General features: G+C 39.7%; 1 protein-coding gene across 1 annotated transcript; it reads right to left on the bottom strand.

Moving 5' to 3' along the window:
• Positions 1–2,332: 2,332 nt before the first annotated feature.
• LOC121483171 (MICOS complex subunit MIC10-like) lies at positions 2,333–2,646 on the bottom strand. The gene has a single exon (XM_041741510.1). It carries the CDS (start codon positions 2,611–2,613, stop codon positions 2,377–2,379), a length of 237 nt encoding a protein of 78 aa, XP_041597444.1. The 5' UTR covers positions 2,614–2,646; the 3' UTR covers positions 2,333–2,376.
• Positions 2,647–26,549: the final 23,903 nt, after the last annotated feature.

Below are 26,549 nucleotides of genomic sequence, written 5' to 3'. Positions count from 1 at the left end.
TTCAGAGTATAATTTAGTGAAAGAAACATTTGAAGTCTGTTTACTTTCTAGTTTTGGAGACTGGCCCATCTTACCTAAATTGTAACCCCCTCCCACATAGTCCTGAATACTGCACAGTGGGAGTAGGAAAAAAAAATATATATATATATATATATCATGATAATCTTTAGGCTCTCCCTTTCTGCCACCACAAAGCTAGAGATCAGGAATTAAAACAGACTAAGGCAATGCCAGAACTAGAAGGCTGAGATCAGTCAGCTATGGCCTTCCTTTGCCTGCATAATGACTATACCTGAGAGCAAGAAGAAGGATCTCCCAAAGTAGTCCTCTGCAGGTAGGACACTCCTCTCTATGCCCACATCTGTAGATTTTTAGACCATCAGTATGAGGTATCTCAGGATAATTTAGTCTGTTTGGGGTTTTGTTGTTGTTATTTCTGGTGGTAGTAGTCAGTTGTTTTGTTTTGTTTTGTTTTGTTTTGTTTTTAAGTGAAGTCATTCCTTCAGTAAAATCATACATTTAATTAAATGTCTATAATAAAAAGCGGAGCTACTTTGGATGAATAGGGATATGGATCCAGAGGCCACTTTATCAGTCTCTTTTTGCTTCCTGAAATGCCTTCTGAAATAGTTCCCCAGGTCTCCAAGAAAACATAGTAATCTAACCCAGTTTTCTCACGTTATAGATGAAAAAGCTAAGGCCACTGAGATTTAGTTCATTTCCAGCTCTAGAACCCGAATTTCTTGATTACTAACCTAAGGGTCTTTTATGACTTCATGCTTCATCTTATAAACTTATCCTTAAATTCTTATGGCTTAGAATACTTTTTCCAAAAAGCAATAATGAAAATTGAGGTTACATTAAATTGGTTGTGTAGAGAGCATTGCAGTGGTACATTTTGTATTCTATGAAAATCAATAAGACAATCCCATATTTCAAAAGTTTGTGAATAAAATTAAAACACTATGTCAAGAGAAAACGTATTTGTCTGACTAAAGCGGAAAGAATGGCTTAGTTTTAACAGCAACTTTGGGATCAGTTGTGTCAACATGTAAAGGAAGAATTGTTAATTGGGAAGAGAGGGGATCATTATGGACACATTATGGTGGTGTCTATTCCAGGAAGTTTAACCAACCACCAGAATCTGAAGGACCTTCAAAGTCAAGTTACTAGAAACAGGGTTTCTAAGAGGTAGAAATAATCTGAATAAACTATCCCTTAAATTTATCCCTGTCTTTTTTGTCTGGCTCCTTGCTTATTAAACAATCTTCTCATCTATTTAATAATTTGGCTTTCTAGAAAGTGACAATGCTCCCTCTTTACAGGCTCTTGTTTGTCTTAAGTCCTCTTTTCACTCTTCACTGTCATTGGGCAACTATCTCTATTGCCACAGTTTCTACTTCCTCCTATAATCAATGAATCCCAAATCTCTAGCTCTAGTTTGGTCCCCTATCCTGAGCTCCAAATTATTTGTCCTTTCTACTACTATATGGCTCTAAGCCCCATATGACCTTCAAATGAAATCTGTTAGAAACAGTGGATTTGTTAGAGTTCAAACCAAGCACACAGCACAATCAATGCAGAATTATTCAAGCCAAAGGTTTTTGTTTTGTTTTGCTTTTTCAAAAATATGCTATTTACAAAGGGGTATATGTAGAGGAACAATAAAGGATTAGGGCAGTATGCCAAATTGGTAGTCCTTGAGCTGTTATCACTCCTAGGGGAGGACTAAGGGAGGGAGTAGTTGCTAGAATCTGGAAGAAGATACAGTTCTGTAGACTTGGCCACCTTGAAAGGAGCAGTGTTTTTCAGTTGAGAGACTCATGCAGCCCAAGGCAAGTTCTCAGAGAGAAAATCAAGGGAATAATAATTCTACATCACTGATTTTCATTCAGTTTTCTGATGGTGACTCCTGTTGGCTGAACCCATGAAGACATGGCAACCCAGAAATGAAACTCATAAAATTCACAAAGGTCAGCTTTCTGGGATTCGATTTTGAGGACCCAATAGAAGATATGTGACTATGTGGCATGTATGTGTTTTTGTGGATTTACATGTGCATTTTGCATGTATGTATGTATATGTATATGCATATATATATAATCTCTGTAAAACTATCCTAGCTACCTATCCTTTTTTTTTTTTTTACTATTTTGAATTTATTTCCTTTAATACTGCCTTCTTGCGATTTCCATAGAGAAAATACAAAACAAGAAACAGATTTCGTTTCAAATACATAAACAGTGTGCTGGAGTTTAAAGCATTACAGATAACATTGTTACAGAAGAATGTCAGCTTACTCCAGGGCACTTCAGTATTCCTGAGGAATAAACATGATTTCTCTTTTCTTCCCACTGGGATGTTCTCAGGTGTAAGTCACTGCTCCGGCTCTTTGTCATATTTTCCATGTAGAAGATATGGAGCCTGGAAATCATGCTGACAGTTGGAGTAGGCCATTCCCAATCCCATGCCAGAACCAAAGGCTAATGGCCACATTCTTCTTTTAAAGAAGGTAAGTGAGAAAACAAGTCCTAATCCAAAACCAGTACCTATCTTCACGACTGCATCCGCCATGCACCGGTCCCACTTCCTGCCGAGCTCTGAATCCGACATGTTCCCCAACCGCGGCTCCCGCTTCCCTAGCTACCTATCCTACACCAAAAAAACATCATACTGTGAAATTTGTGCTAAGCCTTGCGTAACCAAAATCAGGGCCCAAAGAGGAAGAATGTAGTTCTCCAAAAGGGGGTCCTATAAAACAGTATTTTTATACGATATTAATATGTATTAAAAAAAATGGAAAAAAAAAACAAAAAAAAAGAAAAATGGATTCCATGACTAGATAAGTTTGAAAGATACTGGGTGAAACAAAGTTTAACAGTGTTCTATACTTTAAGACTTTCAAGATTTTCCATGTAATATTCTAATAAGCTCCATAAATCTTTAAGAGAAGGGTGCATATTTAATATTTAAAATAATTTAGCTTCTTTTGCAGAAGATTTTATGGAACTAATGTTATGGAACATATTTTGAGAAATTCTGGCCTAATATAATACCCCCATTTGACATATAAAAAATGAGGTACAGAGAAGAGAATGAGTTTTTCCAAAGGTCCCAAGATGGCTCAATGAAAGGATTAGTTACAACTCAAACCCAGAACTCAGGAATCTGTGTTTCACTGTTTGCAGCATATGGCATTCCCTAACCAGCTTAACTTAATAACAGCATATTATTAATTTATTTTCTATGATTTTACCTAAACCTTTTTGGATTTTATTTCAACTTCTTTATACTACCACTTTGGGTAACAACTACTTAAAATTACTATTTTCTGTGTAAAATATCACTTTTTTATTTGCCTTAAAATTATCTTTTTTCAATCTTTAGGGAAAAGCTCCAAATTCTCTTATTTATCATTTTGTGAACAAAGCTATTTTTCCTCCTCTTCATGCTTTTCATGATAGTGGTCTTTGATTTTTTTATTGTCTCTCAGTCTCTTGTCTTTTAATACTGAAAGCACATGGAACTAAGAGTTAGGAGTAGTATTAAGGCTAAGCTCCACTAATGAGCTGCACAGTAATCTTGAGCAAGTCCTAGTTATGGTCCACAGTTCCTTCATATGTAAAATTAAAGGAACAGGGGCTGGCAGATAGCTTGGTAGATACTTAGATGCTTTGTTAGAATCTGTGATTTAGAATTCTTAGGCTTCACATAGTATTCTCAATGTAGCTGCCTCTTGATTTTACATAAGAGTAAGATGGTGATGAGTAGGGGAGGTCATGTGCTGTTTCTTAATTTGTTTCCAATTGTTATTGAGGATGAGTAAATTTTCTTTATTTCAAATCCATCATTGTATAGATGTAATTTCAAAACTTTTAGTGTGTTGCGTTATATTGCCCATGTTAAACTCATCTACCATCTTTCTGCTCTCTCACATAGCCCTCAGAAGAGAACCCTGATGTTTGTCCTTGCAAGGTGGTCATTTACCTACCTGCAAGAGTTGTATTTAAGCTGCAAGCCCTATTCTATACAATTTATAGGGATATTACAATGCACTCAGAGTGTCAGAAGAGCTTCAAGTTTTTAGCTTAAGATATTAAATGATTTTTCTCCTGCTATTTTATTCTGAAATTTTTCAAATGCAAAGATAATTGTAAAGGTACTGAATATTTCTATCACTTCATCATCATTCTTAAATAAATTATCTTATATCAATAGAATTATCTAATATACAGTCCATATTGAAATTTCCTCAATTGTCCCCTAAATATTTTTATTTAAGTTCAATTTGCCAACATATAGTATAACCCCCTAGTGTTCATACCATCAAGTTCCCTCCTTGGTACCCATCACCTAGTTACCCCACCTCCCCTCACCCTGCAGCCCTTTGTTTGTTTCCAGAGTTAGGAGACTCAAAGGGTTTGTCTCCCTCTCTAATTTTTCCCATTCGGTTCCCCTCCTTTCCCTTATAACCCCTTTCACTATTTCTTGTATTCCACACATGAGTGAAACCATATAATAATTGTCCTTCTCTGATTTACTTATTTCACTCAGCATAATATCATCCAGTTCCAACCACATCAAAGCAAATGGTGAGTATTCATTTTTCTGATGGCTGAGTAATATTCCATGATATATATGCTACATTTTCTATATCCATTTATCTGTCGAAGGACATCATAGCTCCTTCCACAGTTTGGATATTGTGGACATTGCTGCTATGAACATTGGGGTGCAAGTGTCCCAGCGTTTGACTGCATCTGTGTCTTTGGGGGTAAATACCCAGTAATGCAATTGCTGGGTCATACAGTAGCTCTATTTTTAACTTCTTGAGGAACCTCCACACTATTTTCCAGAGTGGCTGTACCAGTTTGCATTCCCACCAACAGTGCAAGAGAGTTCCCCTTTCTCCACATCCTCTCCAACATTTGTTGTTCCCTGTCTTGTTAATTTTCACCATTCTCACTGCTGTAGATGGTATCGCATTGTGGTTTTGATTTGTATTTCCCTCATAGCAAGTGATGCGGAGCATTTTTTTCATGTGCTTGTTAACCATGTGTATGCCTTCTTTGGAGAAATATCTGTTCATGTCTTCTGCTCATTTAAGATTGGATTGTTTGTTTCTTGTTTAATAAGTTCTTTAGAAATCTTAGATACTGTCCTTTATCTGATATTGCATTTGCAGATATCTTCTCCCATTCTGTAGGTTGTCTTTTAGTTTTGTTGACTGTGTCTTTTGCTATGCAGAACCTTTTATCTTGATGAAGTCCCAATAATTCATTTTTGCTTTTGTTTCCCTTGCCTTCATAGATGTATCTTGCAAGAAGTTGCTGTGGCCAAGTTCAAAAAGGGTGTTGCCTGTGTTCTCCTCTAGGATTTTGATGGATTGAACAGATCTTTAGATCTGTTCTCCTCTAGGATTTTGATGGATTCTTGTCTCACATTTAGATCTCTTATCCATTTTGAGTTTATCTTCGTGTATGGTGTAAGAGAATGGTCTAGTTTCATTCTTCTGCATGTAGCTGTCCAATTTTACCAACACCGTTTATTGAAGAGACTGTCCTTTTTCCAGTGGGTATTCTTTCCTTCTTTGTCAATTTCATTTTCTAATATATAGTTGAGCATGTTTGCATTTATATTTGTAAAGGAAATTAACTTGTAGTTTTCTTTCCTTTTTATGTGTTTTTTTAAGATTTTGTTTATTTATGGGAGAGAGAGAGAGACAGAGACAGAGACACAGGCAGAGGGAGAAGCAGGCTCCATGCAGGGAGCCTGACATGGGACTCGATCCTGGGTCTCCAGGATCAGGCCCTGGAGTGAAGGTGGCACTGAACCACTGAGCCACCCAGGCTGCCCATGTGTTTGGTTTTGTTATCAGAGTAATATTGGCCTTCTGGACTGAGTTGAGAAATAACCTCTCATCTTCTGTATTTTTGAAAGGATTTGGAGATGTTTGTCTTAATTCTATGTAAATGTTTCATAGAATTAATCAGTAAAGTCATTTGGGCTGGGGCTTTTTTGATAAGAATTTTTCAAATTTCTAATTCACTATCTTTATTATTTGAACTATTCAGATTTTTGTTCTTCCTTGATTGATTCTGATTATGCCTTCCTAGAAATTATTTATTTCATCTAAGTTATCTGTTATGACTTTTCATCTAAGTTATATTTATTACTATACAGTTTTTCATAGTATTCCTCCATGATCCTTTTTATTTCTGTAAGATTTAGAGTGATACTTCCTCTTATATCTTTTATTCCTTTTTTTAGTTTCAACTTTTTATTTATATTCTAGTTTGTTAACATAAAGTGTAATACTGGTCTCAGGAGTAGAACTTAGTAATTCATCACTTACATATAACACCCAGTGCTCATCATAATTACCCTCCTTAACATACATCACCCATTTTACCCATCACCTGTCCACCTCCCTTCAATCAAACCTCAGTTTGTTCTCTATAGTTAAGGATTACTTATGGTTTGCCTCCTTCTCTTTCTTTTCCCCTTCCCCTATGTTCATCTGTTTTGTTTCTTAAATTCCTCACAAGAGTGGAATCATATGGTATTTTTCTTTCTCTGATTTGCCTTGTTTAGCATAATACAGTTTATCTCCATCCCCATTGTCATGAATGGCAAGAGTTCATTCTTTTGAAGACTGAGTAATATTTATATATGAAGAATGAATATATATATATATATATATATATATATATATATATATATATGCAACATCTGTTTTATCCTTTCATCGGTTCATGGATATTTGGGTTCTTTCCATAATTTGGGTATTGTTGATAATAAACATTGGGCTGCACATGCATCTTCAAATCACTATGTTTGTATCCTTTGGATAAATACCTAGTAGTGCAACTGCTAGGTCACATGGTAGTTCTATTTTTAACTTTTTGAGGAGCCTCCATACTGTTTTCCACAATAGCTGCACCAGTTTGCATTCCCACCAACAGTGTTCAAGTTCTCACTGACTTTATGAACTCTTCTCTCAAGGTTGCTGAGCATCCACGTGACTATTACTTTGAACTCTTTAGATTTATTATCTCTTTTTTGTTTAGTTATTTTTTGAACAAATTTTTTTTTTTGTTTGTCTTTCCTTTGGAGCATATATCTTCTGTCTCCTTTTGTTTGACATTCAGCATTTGTTTCTATGAATTAGGCAAAGCCACTATTTCTCTTATACTTGAAAGAATTGCTTTGTGTAGAAACAACTCCTACGTGTACTTTGTGTCTCACAACTTTGGCTGGCTGGTTGGAGTTATGACAGTCATGAGTTGGTTATCTTTGGACAGTCTGTTCTGAGGCTGCCCTGGTGGGATCCTAAATCAGAAGACAGCACAGTCCAGAAAAACATGGGGCTCTCAGCACAAAGAATACCTTGTCAGGACAGCTGAAAATTCAGGGATGTAGGTCAAGGGGACCCGAGGTGACCTGTGAAAGGAATACCCTACCAGGGTGGCTAAAAGTAAAATGGGTGTGTTGCTGGTATGTTCTGATGACTGTGCTACCTTGGTGAAATGGGAAAAGTATAGTGGGCATCGTCCAAGAGTGTCACAGTGAATGCCATGCTGGGCTCACATTGTGCGGCCTCCTTGAGGAAATGGCTATGGCTTATACCAGTTGGGGTCAGAGTTTGTTGAGATGACAGGTCTGGCAGGGTACACATAAACTTCCTGTCTGCATCTCAAGGTGGAAGGGGAATTTGAACAATGGTGTGTACATGCCTATCAAAACCTAGACAGTGTTTTAGAGTTGTCTTGACGTTTGGTAAAGTTTTATCGTGACTTATTATATTCCAGTTTCTGTTATTTCATTTTATTTATTTTTAATTTAATTTAATTTAATATTTTATTTTACTTTATTAAGTTCAATTTGGCAACATAGAGCATAACACCAACAGCTCATCCTGTCAAGTGCCCCCTCAGTGCCCGTCACCTAGTCACTGCAACCCCTGCCCACCTCCATTTCCACTACCCCTTGTTTCCCAGAGATAGGTGTCCCACATGTTCTGTCACCCTCACTGATATTTTCACTTATTTTCTCTCCATTTCCCTTTATTCCTATCCACTAATTTTTATATTCCCCAAACGAATGACACAATATAATGTTTCTCTTTCTCCAATTGACTTATTTCACTCAGCATAATACCCTCCAGGTCCATCCATGTCGAAGCAAATGGTGGGTATTTGTCATTTCTAATGGCTGAGTAATATTCCATTGTATACATAAACCACATCTTCTTTATCCAATCATCTTTCGATGGACACCGAGGCTCCTTCCACAGTTTGGCTATTGTGGACACTCCGCCATTTCACTGCATCTGTATCTTTGGGGTAAATCCCCAACAGTGCAATTCCTGGGTTGTAAGGCAGCTCTATTTTTAACTCTTTGAGGAACCTCCACACAATTTTCCAGTGGCTGTACCAATTCACATTCCGACCAACAGTGCAAGAGGGTTCCCCTTTCCCACATCCTCTCCAACATTTGTTGTTTCCTGCCTTGTTAATTTTCACCATTCTCACTGGGGTGAGGTGGTATCCCATTGTGGTATTGATTTGTATTTCCCTGATGGTCACTGATGCAAGCATTTTTTCATGTGCTTGTGGCCATGTCTATGTCTTTCTCTGTGAAATTTCTGTTCAAGTATTTTGCCCATTTCATGATTGGATTGTTTGTTTCTTTGCTGTTGAGTGTAATAAGTTCTTTGTAGATCTTGGATACTAGCCCTTTATCTGATAGGTCATTTGCAAATATCTTCTCCTGTTCCGTAGGTTTTCTTTTAGTTTTGATGACTGTTTCTTTTGATGTGCAAAAGCTTCTTATCTTGATGAAGTCCCAATATTTCATTTGTCTTTTCTATCCCTTGCCTTTATGGATGTATCTTGCAAGAAGTTACTATGGCCAAGTTCACAAAGGGTGTTACCTGTGGTTTCCTCTAGGATTATGATGGATTCTTGTCTCACATTTAGATCTTTCATCCATTTTGAGTTTATTTTTGTGTATGGTGTTAAGAGAATGGTCTAGTTTCATACTTCTGCATGTGGCTGTCCAATTTTCCCAGCACCATTTACTAAAGAGACTGTCTTTTTCCCAGTGGATAGTCTTCAGATACAATTTCCTTTTTTAATATTCCCCTGGCTATTCGGGGTCTTTTCTGATTCCACACAAATCATAGGTGATATGTTCCAACTCTCTGAAGGAAGTCCATCGTATTTTGATAGGGATTGCATTAAATGTGTAAATTGCCCTGGGTAGCTTTGACATTTTCACAATATTAATTCTTCCAATCCATGAGCATGGATGTTTTCCCATCTCTTTGTATCTTCCTCAATTTCTTTCAGAAGTGTTTGTAGTTTTTAGGGTATAGATCCTTTACCTCATTGGTTAGGTTTATTCCTAAGATAACTGCTTTTCGGTGCATTTGTAAATGGGATTGACTCCTTATTTGCTCTTTCTTCAGTCTCATTGTTAGTGTATAGAAATGCTACTGATTTCTGGGCATTGATTTTGTATCCTGCCACACTGCCCAATTCCTGTATGAGTTAGAGCAAACATGGAGTGGAGTCTCTTAGCTTTTCTATGTAGAGTATCATGTCATCTTCAAAGAGGGAGAGATTGACTTCTTCTTTGCTAATTTAAATGCCTTTTATTTCTTTTTGTTGCCTGATTGCTGAGGCTAGGATTTCTAGTACTATGTTGAATAGCAGTGGTGAGAGTGAACATCCCTCTTGGGTTCCTGATGTTAGGGGAAAGGCTCCCAATGTTTCCCCAATGAGAATGATATTGGCTGCTCATAGAAGGCATTTAAGATGCTGAGGAATATTCCCTTTATCCCTACACTCTGAAGAGTATTGATCAGGAATGGATGCTGTCTTTTGTCAAATGCTTTCTCTGCATCTATTGAGAGGATTATATGGTTCTTGCTTAACTCTTGCTGATATGATAAGTCAGATTGATTGTTTTAGGATTGTTGAACCAGCCTTGCATCCTGGGGATAAATCCCACTTGGTCATGGTAAATAATCTTGTTAATGTATTGTTGGATCCTATTGGCTAGTATCTTGTTGAGAATTTTTGCATCTGTGTTTATCAGGGATATTGGTCTCCTTTTTGGTGGGGCCTTTGTCTGGTTTTGGAATTAAGGTGATGCTGGCCTCATAGAACGTGTTTGGAAATATTCCATCTATTTCTACCTTTTTGAACAGCTTTAGTAGAATAGATATGGATCTTTAAACGTTTGATAGAATTCCCCTGGGAAGCCATCTAGCCCTGGAATTTTGTGTCTTGGGAGGTTTTTGATGAATGCTTCAATTTCCTCTCTGGTAATCAGCCTATTCAGGTTTTCTATTTCTTCTTGTTCCAGTTTTGGTAGTTTGTGGTTTTCCATAAATGTGTCCATTTCTGCTAGATTGGCTAATTTATTGGCATATAGCTACTCATAATAGGTTTTACATGAGAGACACCTAACTCTGGGAAACAAACAAGGGGTAGTGCTAGGGGAGGTGGGTAGGGTGTTGGGGTGGACTGGGTGATGGGCACTGAGGGGGGCACTTGGCAGGATAACTGGGTCTTATGCCAATATATTGGCAAATTGAACTCCAATAAAAAATAAATACAAAACAAAAAATAAAATTGTTTGTGTTTCCTTGGTATTGGGGGTGATTTCTCCTTTTTCACTTGTGATTCTATTAATTTGAGCATTTTCCCTTTTCTTTTTAATAAGGTTGGTTAATGGTTTATCTATCTTATTAATTCTTTCAAAGAACCAACTCCTGGTTTTGTTGAACTATTCCACAATTCTTCTGGTATCTATTTCATTGAGTTATGCTTGAATCTTTATTAACTCTCTTCTTCTGCTGGGTGTAGGATTATTTTTGCTGTTTTTTTTCTCCAGATCCTTTAGGTGTAAGGTTAGCTTTAGTATTTGAGTTCTTTCCAGTTTTTGGATGGATGCTTGAATTGAGATATATTTCCCCCTCAGGACTGCTTTTGCTGTATCCCAAAGATTTTGGATGGTTATAGCTTCATTCTCATTAGTTTCTGTGAATCTTTTTAATTCTTCTCTAATTTGCTGGTTGACCCTTTCATCTTTTAACAGGATGCCCTTTAACCTCCATGTGCTTGAATTTCCTCCAAACTTATTCTTGTGATTTAGTTCTAGTTTCAAGGCATTATGGTCTGAAAATATGCAAGGACAATCTAAATCTTTTGGTATCAGTTGAGACCTGATTTGCAACCCAGTATGTGGTCTGTTCTGGAGAAATTTCTATGTATCCTTGAGAGGAATGTGTATTCAGTTGCATTTAGATGCAAATTTTTGTAAATATCTGTGAAATCCATCTGGTCCAGTGTATCATTTAAAGCTCTTGTTTCTTTGGAGATGTTGTGCTTAGAATATCTGTCATTTGCAGAAAGCACTGTGTACAAGTCTTCCAGTATATGTGTATTATTATTATTATTATCTAAGTATCTCTTAACTTTGGTTATTAATCGATTGATGTACTTGGCAGCTCCCACAGTAGGGGCATAAACATTCATGATTGTTTTGTCCTCTTATTAGATAGATACTTTAAGTATGATATAGTGTCCCTCTTCTTCTCTTACTAAAATGTTTGGGATAAACTTTAATTTATCTGATATGAGGATGGCTACCCCTGCTTTCTTTTGAGGACCATTTTAATGGTAAATGGTTCTCCAAACTTTTATTTTCAGGCTGTAGGTGTCCTTATGTCTAAAATGAGTCTCTTGCAGGGCAGCCCCGGTGGCTGAGTGGTTTAGCACCACCTTTCGCCTGGGGTGTGATCCTGGAGATCTGGGATCAAGGCTCACATTGGGCTCCCTGCGTGGAGCCTGCTTTTCCCTCTGCCTGTGTCTCTGTCTGTCTCTCTCTGTGTCTCTCATGAATAAATAAATAAAATATTTTTTTAAAATGAGTCTCTTGTAGGGATCCCTGGGTGGCGCAGTGGTTTGGCGCCTGCCTTTGGCCCAGGGCGCGATCCTGGAGACCCGGGATCGAATCCCACATCAGGCTCCCGGTGCATGGAGCCTGCTTCTCCCTCCGCCTGTGTCTCTGCCTCTCTCTCTCTCTCTCTCTGTGACTATCATAAATAAAAATAAAAAAATAAAAAAAAATATTAAAAGTACTAAAACATTAAAGTTAAAAAAAAATGAGTCTCTTGTAGACAGCAAATAGATGAGTCTTGCTTTTTTATCCAGCCTGAAACCCTGCACCTTTTGATGGGATCATTAAGCCCATTCACCTTCAGAGTTACTATTGAAAGATATGAATTTAGTGTCATCATAAAACCTATTGAATCCCTGTTTTTGTGGATTGTTTCCTTGGACGTCCTCTTTCTTTTACAGAGTTCCCCTTAAGATTTCTTGCAGAGCTGGTTCGGTGGTCACGTTCTTTCAATTTTTGCCTTTCTTGGAAGCTCTTTATCTCTCCTTCTATTCTGAATGAGAGCATTCTTGGCTGCATGGTCTTCTCATTTAGGAAACTGTATATATCCTGACAGCACCTTCTGGCCTGCCAGGTCTCTATGGAGAGGACTGCTCTTAACCTAATACTTCTCCCCATAAAGGTTATGGATCTCTTGTCTCTTGGTGCTTTAAGGATCTTCTCTTTATATTTGGAATTTGCAAGTTTCACTATTAAATGTTGGGGTGTTGAACGTTTTTTTAAATTTTATTTTGGGGGGGGAGCTCTCTATTTCCTGGATCTGAATGCCTGTTTCCCTCCCCAAGTTAGGGAAGTTCTCAGCTATGACTTGTTCAAATACACTTTCCTGTCCTCTGTCCCTTTCGGCTCCCTCTGGAACCCCAATTATATGTAGATTTTTCCTTCTGAGGCTGTCATTTATTTCCCTTAACCTTTCCTCATGATCTTTTAATTTTTTTCTCTTTTTTCCTCAGCTTCCTTCCTTGCCCTCAAGTTGTCTTCTATGTCACTCCCTCGTTCTACCTCGTTAACCCTGGTCATTAGGACCTCCAGTTTGGATCTGATTGCATCTCATTTAATTGATTTTTAATTTTGGCCTGATTAGATCTAAATTCTGCAGTCATGAAGTCTCTTCATTCCGTTATGCCTTTTTCCAGAGCCACCAGTAGCTTTATAATCGTGCTTCTGAATTGGTTTTCTGACATCAAATTGTAATCCAAATTCTGTAACTCTGTGGCAGAGAGTACTGTTTCTGATTCTTTCTTTTTTGGTGAGTTCTTCCTTCCAGTCATTTTGCTCAGTGCAGAGTGGCTAAAAACAAGTTGTACTAGTAAAAGGGCGGGGGGGGGGGGGAGCGGGGAAAACAAACAAAAAACAAAACAAAAGGAGGGGTGTCCTCTGATTCTATATACTGTATGTCCATCAACTTCCCCCAGAGCTTTCCCGTGCTGCTAGGTTAAGAACTTGCTCTTCCCCTATCCTTCAAGCTGTTCTTCTGGGGGAAGGTCCTGCTGTGCTGATTCTCAGGTGTGTGCACCTGGGGGAGCTGTCAGGTGCACGGTTCAGTGGGAGCTGTTTATCGTGTGAAGCCCCTGCTCCCTGGTGGCCCTGTTCAGTTCCAGGCACAAGGTGACACCAGGAGGGACAGAGTGGCCATGGCCAGCTCTCCAGCTGTGGATGCAGCTCCAGCAGTAACTACTGCAGTTTCCCAGCCCACAGGGGCTTGAATGCTGGGGGGGGGGTGCTGATCTGCACAGCCTGGGGCCTCCCGGTGGTGGGAGCTTCCTTGCTGTGTCATGTCCTCTCGGCCTTGGCCTGTCCCAAGGGGAGCACCAGATCCTGGGCTGTGTCCCCCGCACCTTGGACTCCGGGTCCTGCACCGCTGGAATCATGCTCTTGGGGCCGCGCAGCCCCCTCCACATGGAGCCACCCTTAGCAGCTGCCTGGGCTGCTCCCGGCCCCGCCGGGCACGGGCTTCAGCCCTCTAGAGAGCTCGGCCTACAGAGTGTGGCATGCTCTCCCCCTTCATGCACTTCCTCTTTTAGTGACCCTGGAAACCTGCGGCTCCTCTGCCCCTCCTGGGATCCTGCCTAAGTCCCCTGGGAGGGCCTATCCATCTGGGAAGATTGGTAAAGTTCCTGCTTCTCTGGGACTGGATTTTCCTGTCCCGGAGGCATTCGCCACTGGCCTTAGCCCAGCTCCTGACACAGGCCCCTCTCCCACTGGATGCTTTTTTATTCAGTGTTTTTTTTTTCTGTCTTCCTACCTTGATAGAAGCCTGAACTCTTCTCACTGTAGCATTCCAGCTGTTTGCTGTTTAAATCTCAGGCAGATTTCATAGGTTTTCAGGATGATTTGAAAGTTATCTATGTAAGTTGGTAGGGACAGGTGACTTGGGGATCCTACTCTTCCACCATCTTGTTTCTGTCCTCCAGGTTCTCTTTTAAATAGTGGCTAACTTGAAGGGTCTATTGAACAAGATCTAACAATTATAAATATTTAAGTTCCTAACTTGGGAACAGCAAATTATATAAACCAAGTTAAAAATTTAAAGAGGGGATCCCTGGGTGGCGCAGCGATTTAGCGCCTGCCTTTGGCCCAGGGCGCGATCCTGGAGACCCGGGATCGAATCCCACGTCGGGCTCCCGGTGCATGGAGCCTGCTTCTCCCTCTGCCTGTGTCTCTGCCTCTCTCGCTCTCTCTGTGTGACTATCATAAATAAATAAATAAAAAATTAAAAAAAAATTTAAAGAAACACCTTGATAATAATTAAATAATAGTAGAAGTTGTTAATACCCCAGTGACAGCAATGGACATACCATCTAAGCAGATCAACAAGGAAACAAGGACTTTGGATGCAGGACAAGATGGATGAAGAGTAGGAGTCCTCATCTCACCTGTTCCCACCAATATACCTAGATAACTTTCAAAAAATCTTGAACACCTACAAATTTGACCAGAGATTTAAACAGAAAACAGCCGGAACACTACAGAGAGAAAAGTTTTCACAACTAACAAGGTAGGAAGGCAAAAAAATAAATACATAAAAATAAATAAAGTGGAGGAAGGGCACTGTGAGTAGCAAGGCTAAAGTAGAGCTCTGAAAGCCTCCAGGACAGGAAAGACCAGCCCTGGAGAAGTGGGAAATATAAAAATCTGCACTGTTTTTTTTCTGGGATGGAGAAGATTTTTGCAGGGAAATTGGGCAGAATTGCAAGAGGGGCAGTGAAGCCTCAAGATTCCTTGAGTCCCTTAGAGGAGGGACACATGAGGTAAAGCCCCCCTGCAAATAGCAATATGATATCAGTAAAGGGCTGGAGCACTGCAGCCCACAGGGCATTTGGGAGAAGCCAGTTGGTTAGGCGGGCCGGCTCTGAACAGAAGTGGCTGTATCCCTTTCCCTTTCCCAGGTAGCACCTGGGAGCGTCATCCAACAACGCAGGGCCCTGGATCTCAGGGCACCCAAGCAGACAAAGACAGTGATCCTGTGTTCCCCCTGGGACAGGCAGAAGTCAGAGAGCACAAGACAGCTAGAACTCTACAGCCACTGGGCACCCCAAAGCTGTGCAGGTAAGTGCACTTGCACTTGCACTCGCCCGGGAACATCTAGGCCACTGCAGAATGGGAGACTGCATTAGTTATTCTTAGGGAACTGACTCCAGAGCTGGAGATCTGGCTGACGCCATAGTTGTTTTTCCTCCTTGTTTCACCTTGTGCCTGAAGAGACGGGGCCTCCATGGAACAAAAGTCTCACAGGGTAAACAGCTCACACCGAGCCCAGCACCAAGCAAGGTGTCGGTCAACTCTACCCAGGTACAGGCGCCTGAGAATCAGAGCAACAGGCCCTCACCAAGAAGACCAGCTGGAAGAACATGGTAAAAAAACTTCTTGACCAAGCAGTGCTGGAAAGTTCCAGGACCAAAGGAAAATCGAGGGAATATAGTACATAGAACTAGAGGGTCCCCCTTTAAATTTTCTTTTCAATTTGTCATTACAACTCCTTTTTATATCAGAATAAAAATTTCCCATATTTGTTTTCTTTTCCACCTTAACTACAATATTTTACCAGCTCTTAATTTTTAAGATTCTTCATTTTTGACTTTTATATTTCTACAATTACATGTGTTAGATATATTTTTCACTTCTGGATTCCCTTCAATATATTAAATTTAATTTTGGGAGATATATGAGATACAGGTTATTGTTTTTTGTTTCTTTGTTTTCTGTTTTCTCTGCCTCATTTTGGAGGGGAGGGGCAAGATGGCAGAGGAGAAGGGTCCCCAAATCACGTGTCTCCACCAAATTACCTAGATAACCTTCAAATCATCCTGAAAATCTAAGAAATCGGCCTGAGATTTAAAGAGAGAACAGCTGGAATGCTACAGTGAGAAGAGTAAATGCTTCTAACAAGGTAGGAAGACCGGGGAAAAAGAATTAAAGAAACAAAAGGCATCCAAGGGGGAGGGGCCCTGCGAGGAGCCAGGATAAGGCCGGGGCAAGTGTCCCCCAGACAGGAAAGCCCTGTCCCAGAGAAGCAGCAACTTCGCCAATCTTCCCGGGCAGAAAGGCACTCGCAGGGAGTTAGAGCGGGACCCCAGGAGGGGCAGGGATGCCCTCAGGCTCCCTGGGACACTAACAGAGGAACTGCGCCCTGGGAAGAGTGCGCCGAGCTCCCTAAAGGGCTGCAGCCCATGCACACATTGACCCGGGAGCAGCTTGGAGGGGCTCGGAGGGCGGCTCTGCGTGGAGGCGGCTGTGCAGCTCCGGGAGCAGCTCGGAGGGGTTCCGGCAGAGGCTCCGCGGAGGGGGCTGCACAGCCGGAGCACGAATACAACAGTGCAGGCCTGGGAGCACAGGGCTCTGGGACACAGCCCAAGATCCGACCTCCCTCCGGGACAGGCAGAGGCCGGGAGGGCCCAGGACAGCAAGGACGCTCCTGCCCTGAGCTGAACAGATCAGTGGTGCCACCCCTGGAGCCTCCAGGGTCCTGCAGGCTGAGAGCTTCATAGTTACTGTGGGAGTTGAATCCAGGGCTCCAGGGCTGGCCACAGCCACTGGGGTTGTTCCTCCTGCGGCCTCACAGGGTAAACAACCACCACTGAGTCCTGCACCAGGCAGGGGGCAGAGCAGCTCCCGCAAGTGCTAACACCTGAAAATCAGCACAACAAGCCCCTCCCACAGAAGACCAGCTAGACGGACAAGTCCCAGGGGAAGTCAAGTATACAGAATCAGAAGATACTCCCCCGTGTTTTTTTTCTTTTTTTTCTTTTTGATTTCTGATTGCTTCCCCCACCCTTTTTTCCCCTTCTTTCTTTTCCTTTCTCTTTTTCTTCTTTTTTCTTTTTTCTTCCTTTTTTTATTTTTTCTTTTTCTCTTTTCTTTCCTTCTTTCTCTCCTTTCTTTTTCTCCTTTTACCAATGCAAGTTGTTTTTGGCTACTCTGCACTGAGCAGAATGACTAGAAGGAAAAGCTCACCTCAAAAGAATCAGAAACAGTCCTCTCTCCCACACTGTTGCAAAATCTGGATTACAATTCAATGTCAGAAAGCCAATTCAGAAGCACTATTATAAAGCTACTGGCAGCTCTAGAAAAAAGCATAAAGGACTCAAGAGACTTCATAACTGCAGAATTTAGATCCAATCAGGCAGAAATTAAAAATCAATTGAATGAGATGCAATCCAAACTAGAAGTCCTAACGACGAGGGTTAACGAGGTGGAAGACCGAGTGAGTGACATAGAAGACAAGTTGATGGCAAAGAGGGAAACTGAGGAAAAAAGAGACAGACAATTAAAAGACCATGAGGATAGATTAAGGGAAATAAATGACAGCCTGAGGAAGAAAAACCTACGTTTATTAGGGGCTCCCGAGGCACCGAAAAGGACAGAGGGCCAGAATATGTATTTGAACAAATCATAGCTGTAAACTTTCCTAATCTGGGAAGGGAAACAGGCAATCAGATCCAGGAGATAGAGAGATTCCCCCTCTAAAATCAATAAAAACCGTTCAACACCTCAACATTTAATAGTTAAGCTTGCAAATTCCAAACATAAAGAGAAGATCCTAAAAGCACCAAGAAACAAGAAATCCCTGAGGTTTATGGGGAGGAGTATTAGGGTAACAGCAGACCTCTCCACAGAGACCTGGCAAGCCAGAAAGGGCTGGCAGGATATATTCAGGGTCCTAATTGAGAAGAACATGCAACCCAGAATACTTTATCCAGCAAGGCTCTCATTCAGAATGGAAGGAGAGAGAAAGAGCTTCCAAGACAGGCAGGAACTGAAAGAATATGTGACCTCCAAACCAACTCTGCAAGAACTTTTAAGGGGGACCCTTAAAATTCCCCTTTAAGAAGAAGTCCTTGGAAAATTCCACAAAAACAAGGACTGAATAGATATCATAATGACATTGAACTCATATCTTTCAATAGTAACTCTGAACGTGAATGGGCTTAATGACCCCATCAAAAGGCGCAGGGTTTCAGACTAGATAAAAAAGCAGGACCCATCTATTTGCTGTCTACAAGAGACTTAGTGTACACAGAAGGAAACCTACAGCCTGAAAATTAAAGTTTAGAGAACCATTTACCATTCAAATGGTCCTCAAAAGAAAGCAGGGGTAGCCATCCTTATATCAGATACACTAAAATTTACCCTGAATACTGTAGTGAGAGGTGAAGAGGGACACTATATCATACTTAAAGGATCTATCCAACAAGAGGACTTAACAATCCTCAATATATATGCCACGAATATGGGAGCTCCCAAATATTTAAATCAATTAATAACCAAAGTGAAGAAATACTTAGATAATAATACACTTATACTTGGTGACTTCAATCTAGCTCTTTCTACCCTCGATAGGTCTTCTAAGCACATCTCCAAAGAAACGAGAGCTTTAAATGATACACTGGACCAGATGGATTTCACAGATATCTACAGAACTTTACATCCAAACTCAACTGAATACACATTCTTCTCAAGTGCACATGGAACATTTTCCAAAATAGACCACATACTGGGTCACAAATCGGGTCTGAACTGATACCAAAAGATTGGGATCGTCCCCTGCATATTCTGAAGCCATAATGCCTTGAAATTAGAACTAAATCACAACAAGAAGTTTGCAAGGACCTCAAACACGTGGAGGTTAAGGACCATCCTGCTAAAAGATGAAAGGGTCAACCAGGAAATTAGAGAAGAATTAAAAAGATTCATGGAAACTAATGAGAATGAAGATACAACCGTTCAAAATCTTTCGGATGCAGCAAAAGCAATCCTGAGGGGGAAGCACATCACAATACAAGCATCCATTCAAAAACTGGAAAGAACTCAAATACAAAAGCTAACCTTACACCTAAAGGAGCTAGAGAAAAAACAGCAAATACATACTACACCCAGCAGAAGAAGAGAGTTAATAAAAATTTGAGCAGAACTCAACGAATTCGAGACCCGAAGAACTGTGGAAGAGATCAACAAAACCAGGAGTTGGTTCTTTGAAAGAATTAATAAGATAGATAAACCATTAGCCAGCCTTATTATAAAGAAGAGAGAGAAGACTCAAATTAATAAACTCATGAATGAGGAAGGAGAAATCACTACCAACACCAAGGAAATACAAACGATTTTAAAAACTTATTATGAACAGCTATACGCCAATAAATTACGCAATCTAGAAGAAATGGACGCATTTCTGGAAAGCCAAAAACAACCAAAACTGGAACAGGAAAAAATAGAGAACCTGAACAGGCCAATAACCAGGGAGGAAATTGAAGCAGTCATCAAAAACCTCCCAAGACACAAGAGTCCAGGGCCAGATGGCTTCCCAGGGGAATTCTATCAAACGGTTAAAGAAGAAACCATACCTATTCTACTAAAGCTGTTTGGAATGATAGAAAGAGATGGAGTACTTCCAAATTCGTTCTATGAGGCCAGCATCACCTTAATTCCAAAACCAGACAAACACCCCACCAAAAAGGAGAATTACAGACCAATATCCCTGATGAACATGGATGCAAAAATTCTCAACAAGATACTAGCCAATAGGATACAACAATACATTAAGAAAATTACTCACTATGACCAAGTAGGATTTATCCCTGGGACAGAAGGCTGGTTCAACACTGGTAAAACAATCAATGTGATTCATCATATCAGCAAGAGAAAAACCAAGAACCATATGATCCTCTCATTAAATGCAGAGAAAGCATTTGACAAAAGACAGCATCCATTCCTGATCAAAACTCTTCAGAGTGTAGGGATAGAGGGAACATTCCTCAACATCTTAAAAGGCATCTACGAAAAGCCCACAGCAAATATCATTCTCAATGGGGAAGCACTGGGAGCCTTTCCCCTAAGATCAGGAACAAGACAGGGATGTCCACTCTCACCACTGCTATTCTCTGCCTCATTTTGTTCTACAATTGTGGAAGTTAATACCTTCTGAAACATGGCCAGCATACACCAAGAGTCAAGTGGAATACCCTGCTGGTTCTTTCTCTGAAACTATATTCTCTCTTCATTTCCATTCTGCCCCTCTTTTTTTTTATCTTGTGTATGTTTTGATGGTCAATGTCAAGCTTTCTATAAGTATTGCTCATTTATATTAATTTGGGATACAACATCTTCTAACATACAGAACAAAATAGACTCAGAACCAAAATGATCACGCCCTAGGATCCCTCAGACAGACTACATTCTCTTTCCATTACCACTTATTCACCACCACCTTTCCCCAACTCCCCCTTTTTCTTTTTTCTCGTTTCCTCTTTACTTTTATTCTCTTTTCCTTTTTTCTGCTTCTTTGGGGTTTTAGCCTTTTATTTTTACTAATTTGTTTTAAAATTTGTTTTACACTTTAGTGGTCCTTTTATTTTGTTCTGATCTTCTTTTTCATGTTCTGATCTCTGACCTTTTGAGAATCACCTAGGGTGGATTTTACTTAAGTCATGGTTGATATTTTTGACTCAGCCCACTCATAGGGTCACTCTGCACTGAAAAAAATGAACAGAAGAAAGAATTCACTACAAAATACAATAATCAGAAACAGTACTCTGCCACAGAGTTACAGAATATGGATTTGAATTTTATGTCAGAACGCCAATTCAGAGGAAGAATTATAAAGCTACTAATGACTCTGGAAAAAAATTAAAAGGACTCTAGAGACTAGATTACTGAAGAATTGAGATCAAATTAGGCCAAATTAAAAATCAATTAAATCAGATGTAATCCAAACTGGAGGTCCTAACAATGAGGGTTAATGAGGTGGAAGAAAGAGTGAGTGACATAGAAGACAAGTTGATGGCAAGGAAGGAAGCTGAGGAAAAAAGAAGAAAAAAAAATTAAGAGACCATGACAAAAGGTGAAGGGAAATAGATGACAGACTCAGAAGGAAAAATCTACGTTTACTTGGGGTTCCAGATGGTGCCAAGAGGGACAGAGGACCAGAAAGCGTATTTAAACAAATCATAGCTGAGAACTTCCCTAATTTAGGGAGAGGAACAGGCAATCAGACCCAGGAGATAAAGAGATACCCCCCTAAAATTAATAAAAACAGTTCAGCACCTTGACATTTAATAGTGAAAAATGCAAATTCCAAAGATAAAGAGAAGATCCTTAAAGCAGCAAGAGAAAAGAGATCCCTAAACATTATTGTGAGAAGTATTAGGTTAACAGCAGACCTCTCCACAGAGACCTAGCAGGCCAGAAAGGGCTGGCAAGATATATTCAGGGTCATAAACGAGGAGACCATGCAGCCAAGAATACTATATCCAGCAAGGCTCTCATTCAGAATAGAAGGAGAGATAAAGAACTTCCAAGATAGGCAGAAGCTGAAAGAACATGTGACCACCAAACAAGCTCCACAAGAAATATTAAGAGGGACGCTGTAAAAGAAAGGGGATCCCCAAATAAATAATTCACAAAAACAGGGACTGGATAAGTGTGAAAACGACACTAAACTCATATCTTTCAATACTAATTCTAAAGGTGAATGGGCTTAATGGTCCTATCAAAAGATGCAGGGTTGCAGACTGCATATAAAAGCAAGAACCATCTACTTACTGTCTACAGGAGACTCATTTTAACGCTAAGGATACCTACAGCCTGAAAATGAAAGTTTGGAGAACCATTTACCATTCAACTGGTCCTCAAAAGAAAGCAGGGGTAGCCATTCTGATATCAGATACATTAAAATTTATCCCAAAGACTGTAGTAAGAGATGAAAAGGGGCATTACATAATAATTAAAGGGTCTATCCAACAAGAAGACTTAACAATCATGAATTTTTATGCCCCTAATGTGGGAACTGCCTAGGATATCAATCAGTTAATAACCAAAGTTAAGATTTACTTAGATAATAATACACTTATACTGGGAGACTTCAACATGACACTTTCTGCAAATGACAGATCTTCTAAGCACAACGTCTCCAAAGAAACAAGAGCTTTCAATGATACCCTGGACCAGATGGGTTTCACAGATATTTACAGAACTTTGCATCCAAATGCAACTGAATACACATTCTTCTCAAGGGCACATGGTACTTTCTCCAGAATAGACCACATACTGTGTCACAAGTCAGGTCTCAACTGATACCAAAAGACAGGATTGCCCCGGGCATTTTTTCAGACCATAATGATTTGAAACTTGAACTCAATCAAAAGGAGAAACTTGGAAGAAATTCAAGCACGTGGAGGTTAAACGACATCCTGCTAAAAGATGAAAGGGTCAACCAGGAAATTCGAGAAGAATTAAAAAGATTCATGGAAAATAATGAAAATGAGGATAAAACTGTTCAAAATCTTTGGGATACTGCAAAAGCAGTCCTAAGAGAGAAATACATTGCAATACAAGTATCCCTCAAAAAATGGAAAAAAAATCAAATACACAACCTAACCTTGCACCTAAAGGAACTGGAGAAGGAACAGCAAATAAAACCTACACCAAGCAGAAGAAGAGAGTTAATAATGATTTGAGCAGTACTCAAATAAACAGAGACCAGAAGGAGTGTAGAACAGATCACAAAACCACGAGTTGGTTCTTTAAAGAATTATTAAGATAGATACAACCATTAGCCAGCCTTATTAAAAGAAAAAAGACTCTAATAAAATCACGAATGAAAGAGATCACAAGCAATACAAAGGGAATACAAACGATTTTAAAAACGTATTATGAGCAGCTATAGGCCAATAAATTAGGCAATCTAGAAGAAATGGGTGCATTTCTGGAAAACCACAAGCTACCTAATCTGGAAAGGAAGAAATAGAAAACCTTAACAGGCCAATACGAGGGAGGAAATTCAAGGAGTCATCAAAAACCTGCCAAGACACAAAATTCTAGGGCCAGATGGCTTTCCAGGGGAATTCTATCAAATGTTTAGCGAGGAAACAATACCTATTCTACTAAAGCAGTTCTGAACGATAGAAAGGGATGGAATACTTCCAAAGTCGTTTTATGAGGCCAAAATCATTTTAATTCCAAAACCAAAGACCATACCAAGAAGGAGAATTACAGAACAATATCCCTGATGAACAGGGATGCAAAAATTTTCAAAAAGTACTAGTCAATAGCATCCAACAGTACATTAAGAGGATTATTCACCATGACCAAGTGGGATTTATCCCCGGGATGCAAGGCTGGTTCAACATTCGTAAAGCAATCAACATGATAGATCCTATCAACAAGAGAAGAAAACAAGAACCACATGATAATCTCAATAGATGCAGAGAAAGCATTTGACAAAATACAGCATCCATTCCTGATCAAAACTCTTCAGAGTGTAGGGATAGAGGGAACATTCCTCAGTATCTTACAAGCCATCTACGAAAAGCCCACAGCAAATATCATTCTCAATGGGGAAACACTGGGAGCCTTTCCCCTAAGATCAGGAACAAGACAGGGATGTCTACTCTCACCACCAATATTAGAAGTCCTAGCCTCAGGAATCAGACAACAAAAAAATAAAAGGCATTCAAATTGGCAAAGAAAAAGTCAAACTCTCCCTCTTTGAAGATGACATGATACTGTGTATAGAAAACGCAAAAGAACTGTTGGGGATTTACCCCAAAAATTCAGATGCAATGAAACGTCGGGACACCTGCACCCCAATGTTTCTAGCAGCAATGGCCACAATAGCCAAACTGTGGAAGGAGCCTCGGTGTCCATCGAAAGATGAATGGATAAAGAAGATGTGGTTTATGTATACAATGGATTATTACTCAGCAATTAGAAACGACAAATACCCACCATTTGCTTCAACGTGGATGGAACTGGAGGGTATTATGCTGAGTGAAATAAGTCAATCGGAGAAGGACAAACAGTGTATGTTCTCATTCATTTGGGGAATATAAATAATAGTGAAAGGGAATATAAAGGAAGGGAAAAGAAATGTTGGAAAATATCAGGAAGGGAGACAGAACATAAAGACTCCTAACTCGGGGAAACGAACTAGGGGTGGTGGAAGGGGAGGAGGGCGGGTGTTGGAGGGGAATGGGTGACGGGCACTGAGGTGGACACTTGACGGGATGAGCACTGGGTGTTTTTCTGTATGTTGGTAAATTGAACACCAATAAAAATTAATTAAAAAAAAAGAAAACGCAAAAGACTCCACCCCAAGATTGCTAGAACTCATACACAATTCTGCACTGTGGCAGGATACAAAATCAATGCCCAGAAATCAGTGGCATTTCCATACACTAACAGTGAGACTGAAGAAAGAGCAAATAAGGAGTCAATCCCATTTACAATTGCACCCAAAAGCGTAAGATACCTAGGAATAAATCCAACCAAAGAGGTAATGTATCTATACCCTAAAAAGTACAGAACACTTCTGAAAGAAATTGACGAAGACACAAAGGGATGGAAAAATATTCCATGCTCATGGATTGGAAGAATTAATATAGTGAAAATGTCAATGCTACCCAGTGCAATTTACACATTTAATGCAATTCTTTTCAAAATACCATGGACTTTCTTCAGAAAGTTGGAACAAATCATCTTAAGGTTTGTGTGGAATCAGGAAAGACCCCGAATAACCAGGGGAGTATTAAAAACCAGAGGTGGGGGCATCACAATTCCAGATTTCAGGTTGTACTACAAAGCTATGACTATCAAGACAGTGTGGTACTGGCAAAAAACAGACACATAGATCAATGGAACAGAATAGAGAATCCAGAAAAGGGGCCTCAACTCTATGGTCACCTAATATTTGACAAAGAAGGAAAGACTATGCACTGGAAAAAGGACACTCAATTCAATACATAGTGCAGAGAAAGTTTTATAGCCACGCAGAGAAGGATGAAACTAGACCACTCTCTTTCACCATACACAAAGATAAACTCAAAATGGATGAAAGATCTAAACCTGAGAGAAGAATCCATCAAAATACTACAGAAGAACACAGGCTATGCCCTTTTTGAAGTTAATCACAGTAACTTCTTGTAAGTTATATCTATGAAGGCAAGGGAAACAAAAGCAAAAATGAATTATTGGGACTTCATCAAGATAATAAGCTTCTGCACAGCAAAAGAAACAGTCAACAAAACTAAAAGACAACCTACAGAATGGGAGAAGATATTCGTAAATGACATATCATATAAAGGGCAAGTATCCAAATTTATAAAGTATTTATTAAACTCAACAACAAAGAAACAAAAAATCCAATTGTGAAATGGGTAAAAGACATGAACAGAAATTTTTACAGAAGAAGACATAGACACGGCTAACAAGCACATGAGAAAATGCTCCGCATCCCTTGCCATCAGGGAAATACAAATCAAAACCACATTGAGATACCACCTCACACCAGTGAGAATGGGGAAAATTAACAAGGCAGGAAACCACAAATGTTGGAGAGGATGTGGAGAAAGGGGAACCCTCTTGGACTATTGGTGGGAATGTGAACTTTTACAGCCACTCTGAAAAATTATGTGGATTTTCTTCAAAGAGTTAAAAATAGAACTGCCCTATGACCCAGCAATTGCACTACTGGGGATTTACCCCAAGATACAGATGCAGCAAAATGCTGGAACACCTGCACCTCAATGTTTATAGCAGCAATTTCCACAAAAGCCAGACTGTGGAAGGAGCCTCAATGTCCATCGAAAGATAAATGGATAAAGAACCTGTGGTATATGTATACATTGTAATATTACTCAGCCATTAAAAATGACAAATACCATATGCTTCAACATGGGTGGAACTGGATGATATTATGCTGAGTGAAGTAAGTCAATCATAGTAGGATAAACATTATATAGTCTCATTCATTTGGGGAATATGAAAGATAGTGAAAGGGAATAAAGGGGAAAGGGGAGAAAAAGAGTGGGAAATATCTGTGAGGCTGACAGAACATGAGAGATACCTAACTCTGGGAAATGATCAAGGGGTGGTGGAAAGAGAGGTGTGCTAAAGGTTGGGGTGACTGGGTGATGGGCAGTGAGGGGCAGCACTTTTCAGGATGAGCACTGGGATTTATGCTATATGTTGGCAAATATAACTCCAGTGAAAAATATATGTATACCAAAAAAAGAAGAGGGAGATTATGAGGAAAGGCTAAGGGAAATAAATGATAGCCTGAGAAGGAAGAATCTACATATAAT

Source organism: Vulpes lagopus, chromosome X (assembly GCF_018345385.1).
Source record: "Vulpes lagopus strain Blue_001 chromosome X, ASM1834538v1, whole genome shotgun sequence".
Classification (NCBI taxonomy): domain Eukaryota; kingdom Metazoa; phylum Chordata; class Mammalia; order Carnivora; family Canidae; genus Vulpes; species Vulpes lagopus.
Note: the sequence above shows the minus strand (reverse complement) of the source record. Positions and strands in the feature narration are given on the sequence as shown.